Source organism: Falco cherrug, chromosome 6, assembly GCF_023634085.1.
Source record: "Falco cherrug isolate bFalChe1 chromosome 6, bFalChe1.pri, whole genome shotgun sequence".
NCBI lineage: Eukaryota > Metazoa > Chordata > Aves > Falconiformes > Falconidae > Falco > Falco cherrug.
In genome coordinates this window covers 57,408,612-57,423,530 of record NC_073702.1, presented here as the reverse complement: position 1 = coordinate 57,423,530, position 14,919 = coordinate 57,408,612, and the positions used below count along the sequence as shown (strand labels likewise).

The 14,919-nt window shown below is 41.6% G+C and overlaps 1 protein-coding gene across 1 annotated transcript in view; it reads left to right on the top strand.

Moving 5' to 3' along the window:
- Positions 1 to 14,919, top strand: part of RSPO3 (R-spondin 3) — a 61,113-nt gene that overhangs the window by 33,337 nt on the left and 12,857 nt on the right. The window contains exons 3-5 of the mRNA XM_055714709.1: positions 2,323 to 2,514; positions 4,013 to 4,159; positions 6,535 to 6,732. Coding sequence (XP_055570684.1) covers positions 2,323 to 2,514; positions 4,013 to 4,159; positions 6,535 to 6,732 — 537 coding nt within the window. The remainder of the gene's footprint in view (positions 1 to 2,322; positions 2,515 to 4,012; positions 4,160 to 6,534; positions 6,733 to 14,919) is intronic.

The following is a 14,919-nucleotide window of genomic DNA, read 5'->3' as shown; positions in this document are numbered from 1 at the left end:
ATCTTAGCTACAGAGAATTATCATCTTTCAATAATTAAGTATTGCCTGTCTCAAGGGCTCAATACACACAGCTTGACCTCAGAGAAGTTGCACATAATGTTTTCTCTGTCAAAAGAATCTACTCATAACGATGTGTCACAGGTGCTCACACATAATATGTTTCCCATCAAAAGTTATCATCCATATTTTATACAGCAGCTTTGACGACAAATATTTTGTACTTCAGCTGCTTTTTCTTCCCTCTGTCAGACTTAATGAAGGAAAGTCACAGGTAGTTTTTAAATAATGTCAGCTTCTTAGATCACATTACTGTGCCTGCCTTTGAAAGTAGCTTCATACAAGAGCCAAAAGACAGGGGAGAGAGAGACACGGACATTTTCATTTACTTAAATTTTAAAAGAAAGCCAATTCTTCAGGATCTTAATTTCAAAATCAATATACTCTGTATCTTTGGAATCTTCTCAGAAAAAAATATGCCATACTTACTGAGAACTCAGTCTTTTGAGAGTCTTGAAAGCAAGTCTGATAACTGAATTGAGATTGCAGTTTCTGACTATGCAGAATGCTGTTTATTCTCATAGTAGTGGTGTCTTGGTGGTAAAAACACGTTCCTCCAGGTTTTGCATAAAGTGAGTGCCTTGGGCAGCACAGAGAATTGGGTTCTTATATTCTCATTTAAATTGTTTGTCTGCAGCAAGGCCAAAGTTTGCTCTTCTCCTACATGTTCAGCCCTACTGAGAGAAATAGCCCTCATTCCTCATTCTGTTAATGAAAGAGGAAAAGTGAACTTGACCTCCCTGTGAGGATTCTCAGGTTGAGGAACTGGTCATCAAAACCTCAGAGCATAGAGGAGTGCTTTTCCTGTTCATGGGCCATGTCTTTTCTGCCAAAACTGTAAAGGAACAAAGTACAGAGGTATTCCTGAACTTCCCTGCCACCAGGTAAATGCCCCTGAGGTAGCAGAGAGTGGTGGCTTTCAACCAGCCTTCAAGCCATGAATTCATATGGGCTTCTGCTCTGCCTCCAAGGGATCCACAGAAGGGACCTGACAAAAGCAGGCTCATTGCATATGCAAGCCATTTAGCAATATCTGCAGATAAAAATAAGATCAAAACACTAAAATGGGCAATCAAACTGTATGGCATGTATGTATTTATAAAATTATCACTGGACTGAGCAGAAGGCAGAACAGGAACCTAACAGTTTTTACGAATAGTATTTACAAATGTAAATGAAGACTGGTTTCTCTTACATATGAAATATAACCAGGTGTCTCAGGCTGAGAGATGAAAGCTTACACTTAGAAAAATGCCTGGGTTTTTCATATAACACGAGGCCAAAAAAAAGGGGGCACGGGGTCTGGAGTTATTTGATGCTGAAGTATTTTTCAGATCCAACACTTATTTAAGAATGCAACCAAGAAGGAATTAAAAGTAGGTAACGGCTTCTAAAGTACCTGAGGATGCACAACATTAGGCTCTACCTCTGAGAAGGAATACACTGATTAATGTTTGCTACTGAAAAGATAGTCTGCAATAGCATCCTCTTTTCTGCTACCCCCAAGCCCCTAAAGAGCTGAATAGTCTTAAGCAGTGAGTGTAATAAGTTTTCCTTTCCTTGTCTGAAGAATTAGAACAATTCAACTGAAAGGCAAATATAATCCTACCTATGCTCCATGCTGGGACTGCAGCAGGGTAAATGCCACAGTTAAGTCTGAACATCAGGTTTTAATTGTTAGAGATTAAAAACATGCCAGAGAGAACATTCCAGGGAAAGAAGGAGGGTGAGAAGGATGGCTCTCCTGTGTCTTTTTGTTAAGGCAAATTAGCATCAGATCTTACAAGGGCATATTCCTGCACAGCAGAACTCAATCAAATGGCATTTAGCCAATGAAAGAAATTACACACTAGGTTGATTTTTAATCATCCATCTAGGAAAAGCAAAGATAAGTTAACATGTATTTCCTGCTGAACCAAGTGCATACAAGTCAGAAAAGCCACTGAAAATAACTAAAAGAAAAATAACTGTTCTCGAGGATGCTGCCATTCCATAAAATCTATTTCAAATGTAATTTACTGTTAACTATTTCTGCAAGATGTGAGCACATCAGCTGAGTTTCTCATTTTTATGCAGGTGAAATAATCACTGAAATGAAATGTCAGGTCATAAGAGACCCAAGAAAAAAATGAAGCAATCTTTAAGAGCTGTCAGAGGGGTAGATGGTCCACCCTTCCAAGTACAGAGAAATCATTATTTCACGGTCTTGTCTAATATCTTGTTCTCTCACCATTATTTTTTCCTTTTTAATCTTTGCCTTCTCAGTGCATCCTAATGTGAGCCAGGGTTGCCAAGGAGGGTGTGCTACGTGTTCTGACTACAACGGATGCCTGTCATGTAAGCCCAGGCTCTTTTTTGTTCTGGAAAGGATTGGCATGAAACAGATTGGAGTATGTCTTTCCTCGTGTCCAAGCGGATACTACGGGACACGGTATCCCGACATTAATAAGTGTGCAAGTAAGTGCTGGGGAAAGGGGAAATGGATTCATGGATTTGTTTGTTCTCTCTTGAATGCTGCATTCCCTTAGAAGTCAAGTCAACAGAGAAGCAGATGGACAGGCTGTGTCTTTATTTGTTCAGTTCTTTTATAATAGTATAGTAAATATTAACCTGAGCAAGAAGTTAAGGTGAAAGATCACAAAACAGCCTAAAGCTCAGGCATCCTGACTCTGCAGGAATGACCTGCCTAAGACCCAGGTGATGGTCTCCTCCTCTGTATCCCATGTGAAAGGGATGCGCCAGCGGGCACCAGGCGCTGCCCTCCAGCAGCAAGAGGGAGTGGTGGCAGCTCTGAAGAGTGAGGGCAGAGAGATGATGAATCTCGGTGGCTGGAGCCATTTAACCTACAGCCCTTAGCCTCCTGACCCTTGCGACAAGGGGACAAGACAGCAGGTGTCATTCTTTGAGGATGCAGTTTGCCCTGGTTTCTTTATAGCGTGTCTCACACTCAGTGTAGTCCTCTGAATGCCTGTAGCAGCTGACCAGGTGTCACCCTGATTTGGGGAAGTTACTGATTCATGTTGCCTCTGGGCTGGGAGACAGAGAACCCAGCTCTGTTCTTTACTGCTTGGGCAACATTTTGACCTTACTATGTATTTTGAACCATAAATGACTTGGAAAATATTGTAATGTCCTCCCCACTCCTCTTTTTGTTGTTGAATTAACTATTTTTAATCCCACAGGTGATATAAAAACATAAGAATGATGGCCAAGCAACTCTCCCAGTTTTTACCTGGTAATAAAAATTATTTAATGAATGGACCCCAGAGTAAAGTCTTACAGAGTAACTTGACACTGTAAAGTATTTGCTCACTTTTTAGCAGTGTGTGGCCTTGCATTTCAGACATGAGCTGTGCCATACACAAGTTTTTATGTATTTCTTTTAAAAATATCTAAGAACTGGGAAATACACCACTAATGCCAATTTGGGGTAGTTATATGGAGAATACATGAAAACTACAGGACATCTGATTGAACATCAGGGATTCATTTAAAAAAAGAAAAAGATGTTGATGCAAAACAGTCTTAAGCAGATCCTAAATTCTGGCATATTTTTATTCCTCCCGGATGAATGGAGACAGATAGCATGGAACTGGCCCAGTACCGTACCCTGTGGGGTTAATTAGTACCTGTGCTGTGTCAGTGTAGGGCAGCAGCAGTATGCTGTTATTCTGACATGCTGTGCTCTGTCTTCCATTTGCATAGGTCTTCAAGAAGACAAGCAGTGTGAGGCCGTTCAGCATCAGGCCACCCTTATAAAACCCTCACTGGTGCCCAGGTCACTTGTGGCTGGCATCACTGTGTGCAAAGGCCATGAAGAAGATCTAAATATAATTTGCTTCCTTTGAAGATTCTTTAACATTGCTAGAATTGTGTGGTTCTGGTATATGTGAGAGAGCCCATGGTGTTTCATGGCAAAGAGTAACAGCATTGTCGTTTACTGTTTGCATTTCAGAATGTAAAGCTGACTGTGATACCTGCTTCACCAGAAACTTCTGCACAAAGTGTAAAAGTGGGTTTTACTTATACAGTGGAAAGTGCCTTGAAAAATGCCCTGATGGGCTGGAAGCCAACAATCACACAATGGAGTGCACTAGCATCGGTAAGTCCTGTCCCCTCATGTCCTGCCTGGTTTTCTGACAGGGGATGGGGGATCTAGGGAGAGCAGGAGTCCAAAGATCAGTTACACAACCAAGGAATCCTTAACTTAAAATGAAAATGTTCTGTATCAGAAGATGTATTCCCCAGCACAACAAACTCACGGTATTTTCCAAGTCTTTCCAAACATTTCACAAGAGGCACAAGCTTGGCTGTGCCCCACAAACGCAGCCTTGACACTAAGGGCAATTCTGCCTCAGGAAATATGGCCTGTTTGGTCTTCCCTGAGGTAGAACGACATCCATGTCTTACTTGCTCTGTTGCAGTGTTACGCAGTACCGCTAACATCAAAGGTTCAGAAATCCTGAGCCAGACTCCACATGTAGTCAAAAGATTAAAACACTAACTGCTTTGCTTTAGCTCCCTTGTACTACCTGAGCTTTCAAAGCATGCGTGCATCAACATTTTGAAGCTTACCTTCACAAAGGCGAAGGCTAGAAACTAAAACTTTAAGAAAAAAAACCCAACCAAACACCCACAAAAAACCCAAAATGGTATATGTGCATAATCACCTGACTCCAGAAACTGAGGATTAAAATAAAACACCAAATAGTGTGGCACTGTCACTGCAGGAACGAGATTGGCAACACTGGTCCTATGACTCACTGGCTGCAGAGAAGAGACCTGCTTTTGTATCTCTTCAGTCTCTGACTCACAAGCTCCAATTATTCACTCCGGGGCAATTTTGGAGGTCACCACACCTAACTGTCTGCTCCATCCCTCTGCCATCCCTCTGGCTGAAAGCAGAACTAGTGATATATTTGCCTCTGGGCTGGTGCAGTTGGCATCCCCGCCATGGGCATGCTGCAGCTGCGGCAAGGTTCAGCTTATTTTAGTATGCCAGCTGTGAATTGTGGTGGCTGAGGGCTGTGAACTGCGGTGGAAGCGGTAACCTCTTCAGCCACCAGCAACCAGGGAGCACTTAGGCACAGTCTGGCTATGATGGAAATCTCCTCCCCCACAGTATCATGCATATAGCTCTCCCTGGTATCGCGTGTTTTAGAGGGGAAGCAATGCAGGAATAAAAATAATGCCAAAGTGGTTTGGCATTTTCCTTCTCAAATATATATTAGTTCAGGTGGTAGTGATGTTTTTTACGGTTTTATTTTCAAGCAAAGACTTTCATCTTTGAAAGGAATTCAAGGGATCATTTTTGTTTCTTGATGGCTTTTTCCAAGTGCTGTAGACTTAGCTGCTTTAACAATGAGTCAGTCTCAAATAGGAAAAGCCATTTAAAGCTATGGAGGAATAACAGAACTTTTTTGTACACGTGAAGGCCAATTATTTTAACAGGAGAGCTCCAGCGTAATATGAAAAACAAAACTACCCACATGACAATTCACTGGAGAAAGGCTCAGAGATTGCCCAAGGTCAGTTATATTTTCAGGTTTTGAAAAATTTGGAAGTAAATTCTGGAGCCAGAAAACTGTTAACTTACATATTCCTCCTTATAGAGGGTCTGGAAGCCTTTCCTTCTGCAGTGGTGGTTATAGTCTTAAGCACGCATGTGAACATAAAGTAAATATAAATGCTCCCTGTCTTTTATCAAGAGAAGGATACTGAGGAGATGGCACAAAGGAAGGATAGTTATTAAGAGCACGTTTTCAAGCTTCCAAGGTTACTCCCATTTTTGTCTACACTGTTTGGACAAATGTCCAGCTGCACATCTTTTGAATTCCCAATAGTATGGGATGTGCATTCAGACCACTGTGGTTTAGAAACTGTAACCCACACTCTTCTGAAAAGCTTGCACCCCCCTGACCCAAATTCTCCTCTGCTTTGCCTACTTACAGCTTGTATATGCTACAGATGATGGCTCTTTCACTATTTAAGCTGAGTACCAAGCAGCAAATCACCAAAGATACTTGATTCTTAATGTAATGCCTTTTGCTATCAGTTGGTCCTTTATAACTCTATTGATTTCCAAATTCAATAATGTTGAGACCAGCTGCAGCAGCTTGACCCAGTGACTGCACTCTCACATAGGCATGAATAATGTTTAATTCCACAAAACCAAAGCAACCTCAGAACAAGCCCCAGTAACTGATTTCATTGAGACCAATTGTGTTGTTGCCCCATTTTAGGAATGGAAATATGAAACAGCATGTACAAAATAGTAACTGACATAATTATTTGACATTATTTTGTACAGTATATCCTCAGCAGTCCAATTTCTGTCAATTCAATGCTGCAAATCCTGATTAATTCCATTAATTTTTGCCACCTTTCGGCTGATGAAGAATTAAATTAATGTACCGTATGCATTGTGTATACAAAAAAGATATTGGCCAGGCTCAGCTTGTCCTATGTTTATTGCAGTGCACTGTGAAGCTAGTGAGTGGAGTCCATGGAGCCCTTGCACAAAGAAAGGAAAAACATGTGGTTTCAAAAGAGGAAATGAAGTAAGGGTCAGAGAGATCGTACAGCATCCGTCAGCAAGGGGCAATCCTTGCCCAGCTACAAGCGAGAGCAGAAAATGTATTGTACAAAGAAAGAGATGTCAGAAGGAAGGAAAAGGTACCACGTTATCATCATCATAATATGAGATTGGTATTGTGCTTGTTTAATAACTCTGAATCCCCAGGCCTCGATCGAAGGCATCACTAAAACTCCCAGTGATGTGGCGTTCTTTGGGCTGGAGAAAACTGTGCCCTTGCCTGGAGTAAATAAAGTCCTAATGCTGCTCAAAAAATGCGCATTGTGTGATCTAGAGAGGACAGGGTGGGCTGGATGGGAAGGCACATTCTCTCTTGATTCTGCTGAAAGAGCTACTAAGATGAGGGGTTGCATGTGGAGGTCAGAACCAAAAGATCCTTGTAAAACATGTCATGGTGGGAGTTGTTTGTTGGGTATCAGGCAACCAGGTTTCATGCTTCAGCCATGGGATTACTCCAAACTGATTCCTATTTTATGCTTCCCTACAGGTAAGACCCATAACTCTTGCAATTGCAGCACTGTGGCCTCTCTCCCACCTTGAACTCTTTCTGCTAGCTCTGGCTGAAAAATGTGGCCTGGTCCTGCCACCTGAATCTGGCTCATGGAATCCCTACATGGGAGAAAGACCACAACACTGCATGGCAGCCAAGGGAAACTCCACTTGGTTTCACCCAATAAGCAAGGGTGCCAGCAGAACTGCCCCTCCATGCAAGCCAGCTTGTTGGACTTATTCACGATCACAGCACCTAGTGAATGGCATCCCACATGTTAAGAATGGGAGATGCTTAAGAAGTCTATGAAATAATAATTTATAAAAATTCCACCAGAGATAGTTGTTCTGTTGTTCCCTTTTCTCCCCCTGTTGCAGCATGGAAGTTTCTTGCTCTGTCAGCAGCACAGTTACTGTGGTGGGCACAGGAGTGTTGATGGAATATTTCCTTTTCCCCATCCCTCCCATTTCCCCATCCTTTCTATTCCCCACTTTTCTCCCAACCCAAAAGCAAGGCTTCACTCCTTTTGCAGGTGACTGGAACAAGTGGAGCAGCTGCCCACGGTGTGAACATCTGTGAGCCAGCACGAGGTGCTGGTACCAAGTAGTAACTTACTGTTTCATTGTTAAATGATCACTAGGGTTGCTGCAGACTACTTATCAAAATGTTAAAGGTGTTTGGAGCTTGTAGCCCTTTTGAAAGTTGGCTTATTCCTTAGGGATATAACTCATGAGAAGGGAAATAACATTAGAATGAGATAGCTACAGGTGTCTCCCCCTCACCCAAGAACTGGGTAGATTACCAATTTATGGGAATATATAGGGTAGATGTCACCTCCTCCGCCTTCTGTAAGGCAGTGCTTTGAAGAGCTACAGAGGTGTATCTGCCTCAGAGGAGCAGCCATGGCAAGCTATTTACAGGTACCCTTATGTCCAAAATGTCCATGCATGCTTCTGCTCCTGCGCAGTGGCACAACTTGAAACAGAGCCTCTTATTAGCCCACTGTAACTGGGAGAAGAGTCTTTTTTTTCTACCAAAACTAATTTTGCCAGAGCTAAAAATATAGGACTGAACTGTAATTTTGGAACTGTGAAATTTTTTTTGAGGTGACAACAATGTTGTATATTTGCTTATGGCAAAAAAGGTAATCTCTTCAGATTGGACATTTCTCTCTAGAAATGCCTGCTGTTCCTGCGTAGTAAGTACTTTAGAAGAAACTACTCACGTATTTTACTGTCAGTTCTTGTTTTATGGGATCTGAGCCAAACCATAGCTGAAAAATACTGTGCACCGCAAGAATTTCTTCACAATCATGAATCTTCTGCTTTCTTTTTCTGCAGTGTGCCTAAAGGTGGAGGTTTTTTCCCTTCCTTTTGAGCAAGTCACAGACTGTATTCTAGCCTGTTTTACATTCAGTAGACAGTTCCTTTGAAACCAATGCAGGCAGATGGAACCTATTTTTCAAGTCTACCCATGGCCTTGGGATTTGTATGTCTATGTCTGAGAGCCTTTTTTTTTAAAAAAAAAAATATTCTGGAATCCACTGCTATATACTCCTCAATATCCACAAAAGTCTGTCCTATTCATTTTCATACACCTTCACAGGGAGATAAATTAAAAAGTAGAAAAAAAATTAATAAACCTGAGGAAATTAATACATAAAACATTAGGTTAAAACAGCTTTAAGGTATAGATTATGGTGACAAACCACAAAACCGAAAATTAAGCTAAAAGTTTTCCTTCTGTTCCTACTGGAATAGGGAAATGAAGCTTCCCAGCTTAACCCTCAGGCAACGTCTTCTCTACTGCCACTGTCCCTTATTACACAGACAGAAACTGCTGTGCTCTTTGAACAACAGAATAATTCAACGAAAAACCAAGCCAGGCTCTGTTCTTATTTCTAGCTGCGTCCAGTCAGTGAGTGCAGAAGGAGGTAATAAAAAAAAACCACTTTGGGAAAGGGAAGGGAAAGTAAATATGCTTGTATTGAAAATGGTCTTTTGTATTGTACAACTCCCCATTGCTGCTCAGGCATTACTTTGGAGTTTAGCTTTCACAGCATCAGCTTTTGCAGTCTAGCAGCACACCCAGCAGTTACTAACAGTGCTGCTAATCTTTTCTCTACAGCCATGAAGACAGAGTTAGCTTGGTTAGCCTCTGCCATTTCCATGTTGAATAGATGTCTGTGGCCGAGGGAGTTAGGGCTAAGACCACATGATGATGGGGTATGCTCATCACAGATACCTCAATGACTTTGCTCAAGGAGTTGAGGTCAGAGACAGGATGTTAGTCAGTTAAGTCTCTGCTATCGCACAGAAGCAAGGAAATGTTTCTGGAACTGCTATGCAAAACAAGATAAAACAGATGAAGAGGGTTTTTTTTGTTTGTTTCCATCTGCTGGTGTGTCATTAAAGCTGGCGAGACCTATTACAACTCTTATTTTTTTCCTTCACTAGCTATAAAGTTAAGTTTTACTGGAAGAAGGTGCTAGTATTTTCAGTATTGATACAAACAAATGGGAATAATGAGGCTACAAATAGCTTGACTAGCCTAAAAGGTTCTTTTTACTCATATTAGCACTAAATCAGTTGATTCCAGTGTGTTCTGACAATTCCTATGTGTTTGACATACAGGCTCCTTTTATAGTTCAGCCTCGTCCAAACCTCAGTGCAATATATTTCATGATTTTCCTTTTTTAATCCTATGATAGTGAGTTCTTCTTAGTCTGCATGACTGTATGATTTCAAGTTCCAGTTTCTTCCTCTTTCTTTCTTTCCCTCACACTTTTTGTTTTGTTCTCCCAGTGCAATGCACTGTTACCTTTACCTTCCCACACTTAACATCTTTTTGGTTCCTTCCTTTCACTGCTAGACATACCTCAAGAGTCACATGTTTCCTGTAGCCATGTCCATTAATGGCCAATAGATGTACTGGAAAAGCATAACTTACAGAGCTCTTGAAACACTGCAAATCATCCATCAATATTATTTCTTTGCCTCAAATGTGCTCTGGCCAAACACAAGTCCCTTTGGACGGCCGTCTGCAAATGTGTGAGACTGACCTTTACTAGCCAACAGACAAATATCAGAATTGCATACAAAAGTATTTGTGGGGAAGGAATTGCATGTTTTCATGCATGAGTAATTCTGCCAGGAAGAGAACATTCACCATATGACTTTCTGTTGAGTCCCAACTAAACCCCACGGACAGCAGACAGTTTTAAGTGCTTTCAGAGAACATGTTCTGATCACTTTGAAGAGATTAAAACCACTCACCAAAAGACTGTGTGGTTATGAACAAGGAAGACAACTTAGAAAGCTGGGTATTATGCAAGGCAATAGATAGGCTACATTGGTTACACACTTGTATTGTTGTAAACGAATAAACAATACATTTCAATTGTTGCTTGTTCATACATTGATTCATTTGAATGTGGATGGCATTTGGATGTTCAATGAAGAGAATCAATGTTAAATGCAAACACCGGCCAAAGAAAGTTCCTGTTCCTGACTGGCAAAAATTCAAGCATTAGACATGAAGACATAGTGGGATGAATGTAGAACAGTGTATTTCTTTTTCACGGTGGAGTTAGGAATTGCCACCTTGTAGAGTCTAAAAGCAGGATAGTGTTATGAAAGGAAGAGGGGCAATTTTTGTCAAAATTCACAAGATTACAACCCTCTGGAGGCAAGGTAGCTTGTCAGTTAATTGTGCTGTAAGGAGAATACAGACATTATGCTGTGGTATTTTTTGTAGTGTACAGCAAGAACAAGAGAGAAAGCAGTATTTTTGAGATGAGTTCTAGATGCAAACTGGTGAACAGAAAGGAACCAAGGGAACAGGATTTGGTGTTGAGCAGTTCTAATCAGTGAATGGATATATTTTTTGGAAATAAAGTAAAATAGATGCTTCTATCCTGCACTGCATATGTGTGAATATAAAAATCCGGATTTGATTTGAATAGCTTAGAGAACTGAGTCTCAGGTACTCTCTGTTGTTCCTTTGAGCTAATTCCTCTACCCTTTATTGCTACATGTCCACATAATGCTTCAAGCGTATTAATCAGATCATGTCTGAAAATATTGTCAGTTGTCTATGGTGTAAGGAAGGAATTCTATCAGGCATGCATCAGATTTCCAAAACTACCACTCAGCTAAAAATCCCAAGCCATTCATCAAGAATTGTCTTTAGCTAAAAACAATGTAACTTAATACTAACAAACTTAAACCATTAGGCAACAAACTAATTTCACTCACTCACTTAAACTCATTAAATTACCCACCCTAATGTACACACTCTGATGCCATATGGATCCATGTAACAATGGAGAACAGAGGGCTCTGGAATCTAAAGTGAAGTTGCCCCTTTAGTATTTTTCACAAAGAAAAGTTTCTGCAGTTGGTCTCTGGTTGAGGTGCACAATTTCATTAACAGTCAGTTAAAATGTCCCAGGCAAAACAGAGGAAGAGAAAGCCCCTACTAAAATAAAAGATGTGTAAGTTGCATTACATTTTAAAATGTACATGGAAGTACAATACTGAAGGAAGCCATTTGAAATCAGTGGGAGTTTCTTCACCACATTTTTGTATAGGCTTTGAATCATGGCACACAAAATCAGTGTTTCATGATCTTCACAACCCATAGAAGCTCCTATGTAGCCACTTTAGACTTGCATAAATATATGCCACATCAATGTGCTTATTCATGGGATAATACCCATCTTTCCACAAAAATTCTGGACCTCCAGGCATCTGGAAGAGTTGCTTGTGCATTTTGTGGGGCTCTGTTGTCGCACTGGATGATATGAATTTGACATGGACATGATTTTCTGAGAGGGTTTTGCTATCCAAGTATTCAGACAAGGAATGGCAAGCCTCCATAGGCTTTGCAAGAGCATGATGGGATTCACTGCACTTAAGCTGGACAGCTAAAAATTAGTTGTTTTTGTCAAAGCAAGGGTCATTTTAATGGTGGGATTAATACTGCACCTGGGGAAGGGGGATCCATGACACTGTAAGATGGATTCTAAGAAGGGCAAATTAATTTCCTTCCTAAAGTGCCTGTTTTTTTCCAACGACTGTTAAGGACAGCCTAGTATGAATGATCTGGACTTTTACCTGCTAACTTTTAAATTAAAGGGCACATTTTCTCCATCTGCACAGTAATGACTTCGCAACACAGCAAAATCTAAACCAAGGTTCACCCAGGCTGACTCTGTAAGCAAGACAAGGGTGTTTCAGGGGATCCATAGGTCAGCCACAGTAACACAAAAAGCAGAGTTGAAAAATACTCATTCCCAATACTAATTACATTTAGTGTTGGCAAAATCAGTGTTAAAGCAGTGTTGTGTTTCTTGATAAACATCTAGTAATGGTTGTACACCTGCTTATTCAAAGGTGAACTGCCCTTTACAGAACAAGCTTTGAATAGTATGTCCCTATACAGTCCCCACATCAAAGACAAAAGTCTCTTCCCAGAGCAATGGAGGCCCAGACCAGTCCAGTAGTTCCTCAGTTTACTGTTTTGAAACAATATCTTCTGATTAAAAAAAAAAATAAATGGGGGAAATTCTGGATATTTTTGATACTGAGTCTTTTTACTTAATCACATTTAGTCCTAAGTGTTACTATGTGGGAAAGTAAGATACTCTACGCACATCTCATCCCAAGTCACATCCTCTCCTCTATGTGTATAGCTCAGTGGCATTTAAAACAAGAGGGCTGGAGCATGTGAGCTGCGGAGACATCACAGTGCACAGTTCGCTCGTATAACTGTGAGACACGGGGTGTCCTGTGTGAAGGTCACCAGTGTGGTTATGGTTAACGACCTTACTCCATGGCAGGTCACAGGACTTCTGAAGCCTCAAAATGAACACAAAGCTAATTACTGCATCCCTGTGTTTATATACTGCATACGCCAATGGGTCGTAACTCTGGCCTTTGTAAGCTTGAGTTACTATAATTGAGGAATCTGTCTTGTGAAGAGTTTGGCTGTTTATTTTCTGTTTGTTGCTGCCAAGAGGACCTCTCATTTCCTTTCCTTGCAGGGGTTTTGACTCTTTAACTTTAACACATTTCCAGCCTCCAAGAGTGGGGCTGTTGAGACTGGGAATCTCCAGCTGCAACATGAAGTGAAATGGCGTCCTGGGGATACCCTGAGCCAGGCCGGGCACGGACAGCACGGGGCTGCCCACCGCCACAGGCTGGCAGACATGGGCACAGTCCAGAAAAGAGACCTGGGTGGGAAGGATTAAGTGGGAAAAATTAGGGTGAATATGAATCGGAGCAATTTGTGAATCCCAAATAGCTAATAGTAGAGGAATGCACTGGCTCTACAGTTCAAGGGCTGAAAAGGTTGGGAAAAGCCATTTTTAAATTTTAATCATAGCATTTTCAAAATTTAACCACGGGAAGTTTTGAAAGTCTTATTAGGTTCCTCCCTGCAATCTAAGACCTTAAAATCTGAACTAATTAATAGTAATATTGTGGTTTGCTACAAGTATGTTTATTTTGTTTGTGTTAGTGTGAACATTAAATTCTTACCATACCTCCCAGTTCTGACAGACGAGTATCAGCCATGCAAGCAAGTAACACATACACACGGTGTGCTGGTATTACACACATTTGCACGCAGTGTGTATATGTGTAACGTGACAAGGTTGTATTCTCTGAATACCATGCATCTCGATGAACAGTCAGGCTGAGCCTGCCAGGCCCTCAGGTGTCAAAATCAGTTTTAGCCTCACAAGGTGCTGGGTTGACACCGTCTCTGTGCTCCTCAGGAGATGTTCTCTCCTACTGCCAGATCTTCTCTTCCCACCTTCTGTCTCCTCCTTGTCCTGGGGGGCCTGGTAGCAGAGGGGAGGTTGCTCAGCTGCCCTGAGGTTCCCTGGAGCTTGCTATAAATGATGTGCTGGACATGCTGTTGGTAAACATCAACCTTAAATTAACAGGAATGATGTCAAAGATGAGAAAGAAATGGGTGGTCCATTGTTCCCTTAAGTGAAGTGAATCAGAAAAAAGCTGATTGCAATCTTCTATTGAAATGCGAACGATGTGAGAGCTGTTCTCCTCAGATCACTAAACCAAATAAGGGATAAAAATTAGTTCTTTTTCTCTTTATGCTCTTCCCTTCTGGTCTCTCCTTGTGCTCCAGAATTGGCTGGCTGACTATCTTTTAGATGCCTGAGTTCTGTTGGAAAAACAGGAGGGAATACAAACCCCTCATGAACTCCTCTTCCTTCCCCTTTCAAAGTGCCCACCAGGCATTCATTCAGCACCAAATTTCCAGCACCTGCCTAAAATCTTCCCTCTTGAATAAAAGTATTTGGGATAGGGAGGAGCAGCTCCAGCTTTAGAAAGTGAAATCCACAGCTATGTCTATACTACTAAAGGAAAGCAGGCAAAGATCCACTCCTTGGCCACAAGGCCATGGGCCACCTTCTGGCTTGCAGCCAGACTAGCTGGGGCTATTCCCTGCATAGCAGATAGGACTGGGGATGAGGGGTGGCTCTTGCAGGTCAAAGAGAGTCCTGAAACAAACTATCAGTTGTGCTGTGCAAACACGCGGGGGTCTGCCTGGTGTCTGGCCTTCTTCCCTGGTACAGCTGCACTTTACTCATCCATGGCACCTTCACTTTTGGTAACTTCGTGTTGTTGAGTTTCAGGGAGAGGCAAACAGGGAACTGTGGCTGTTCTCCCTTCCCAGCCCAGGGCAGAGACCGCGTGTGAAAGAGCAGAGCATTGTTCCCTCTGACACCACATCACTTCCTTGCTCT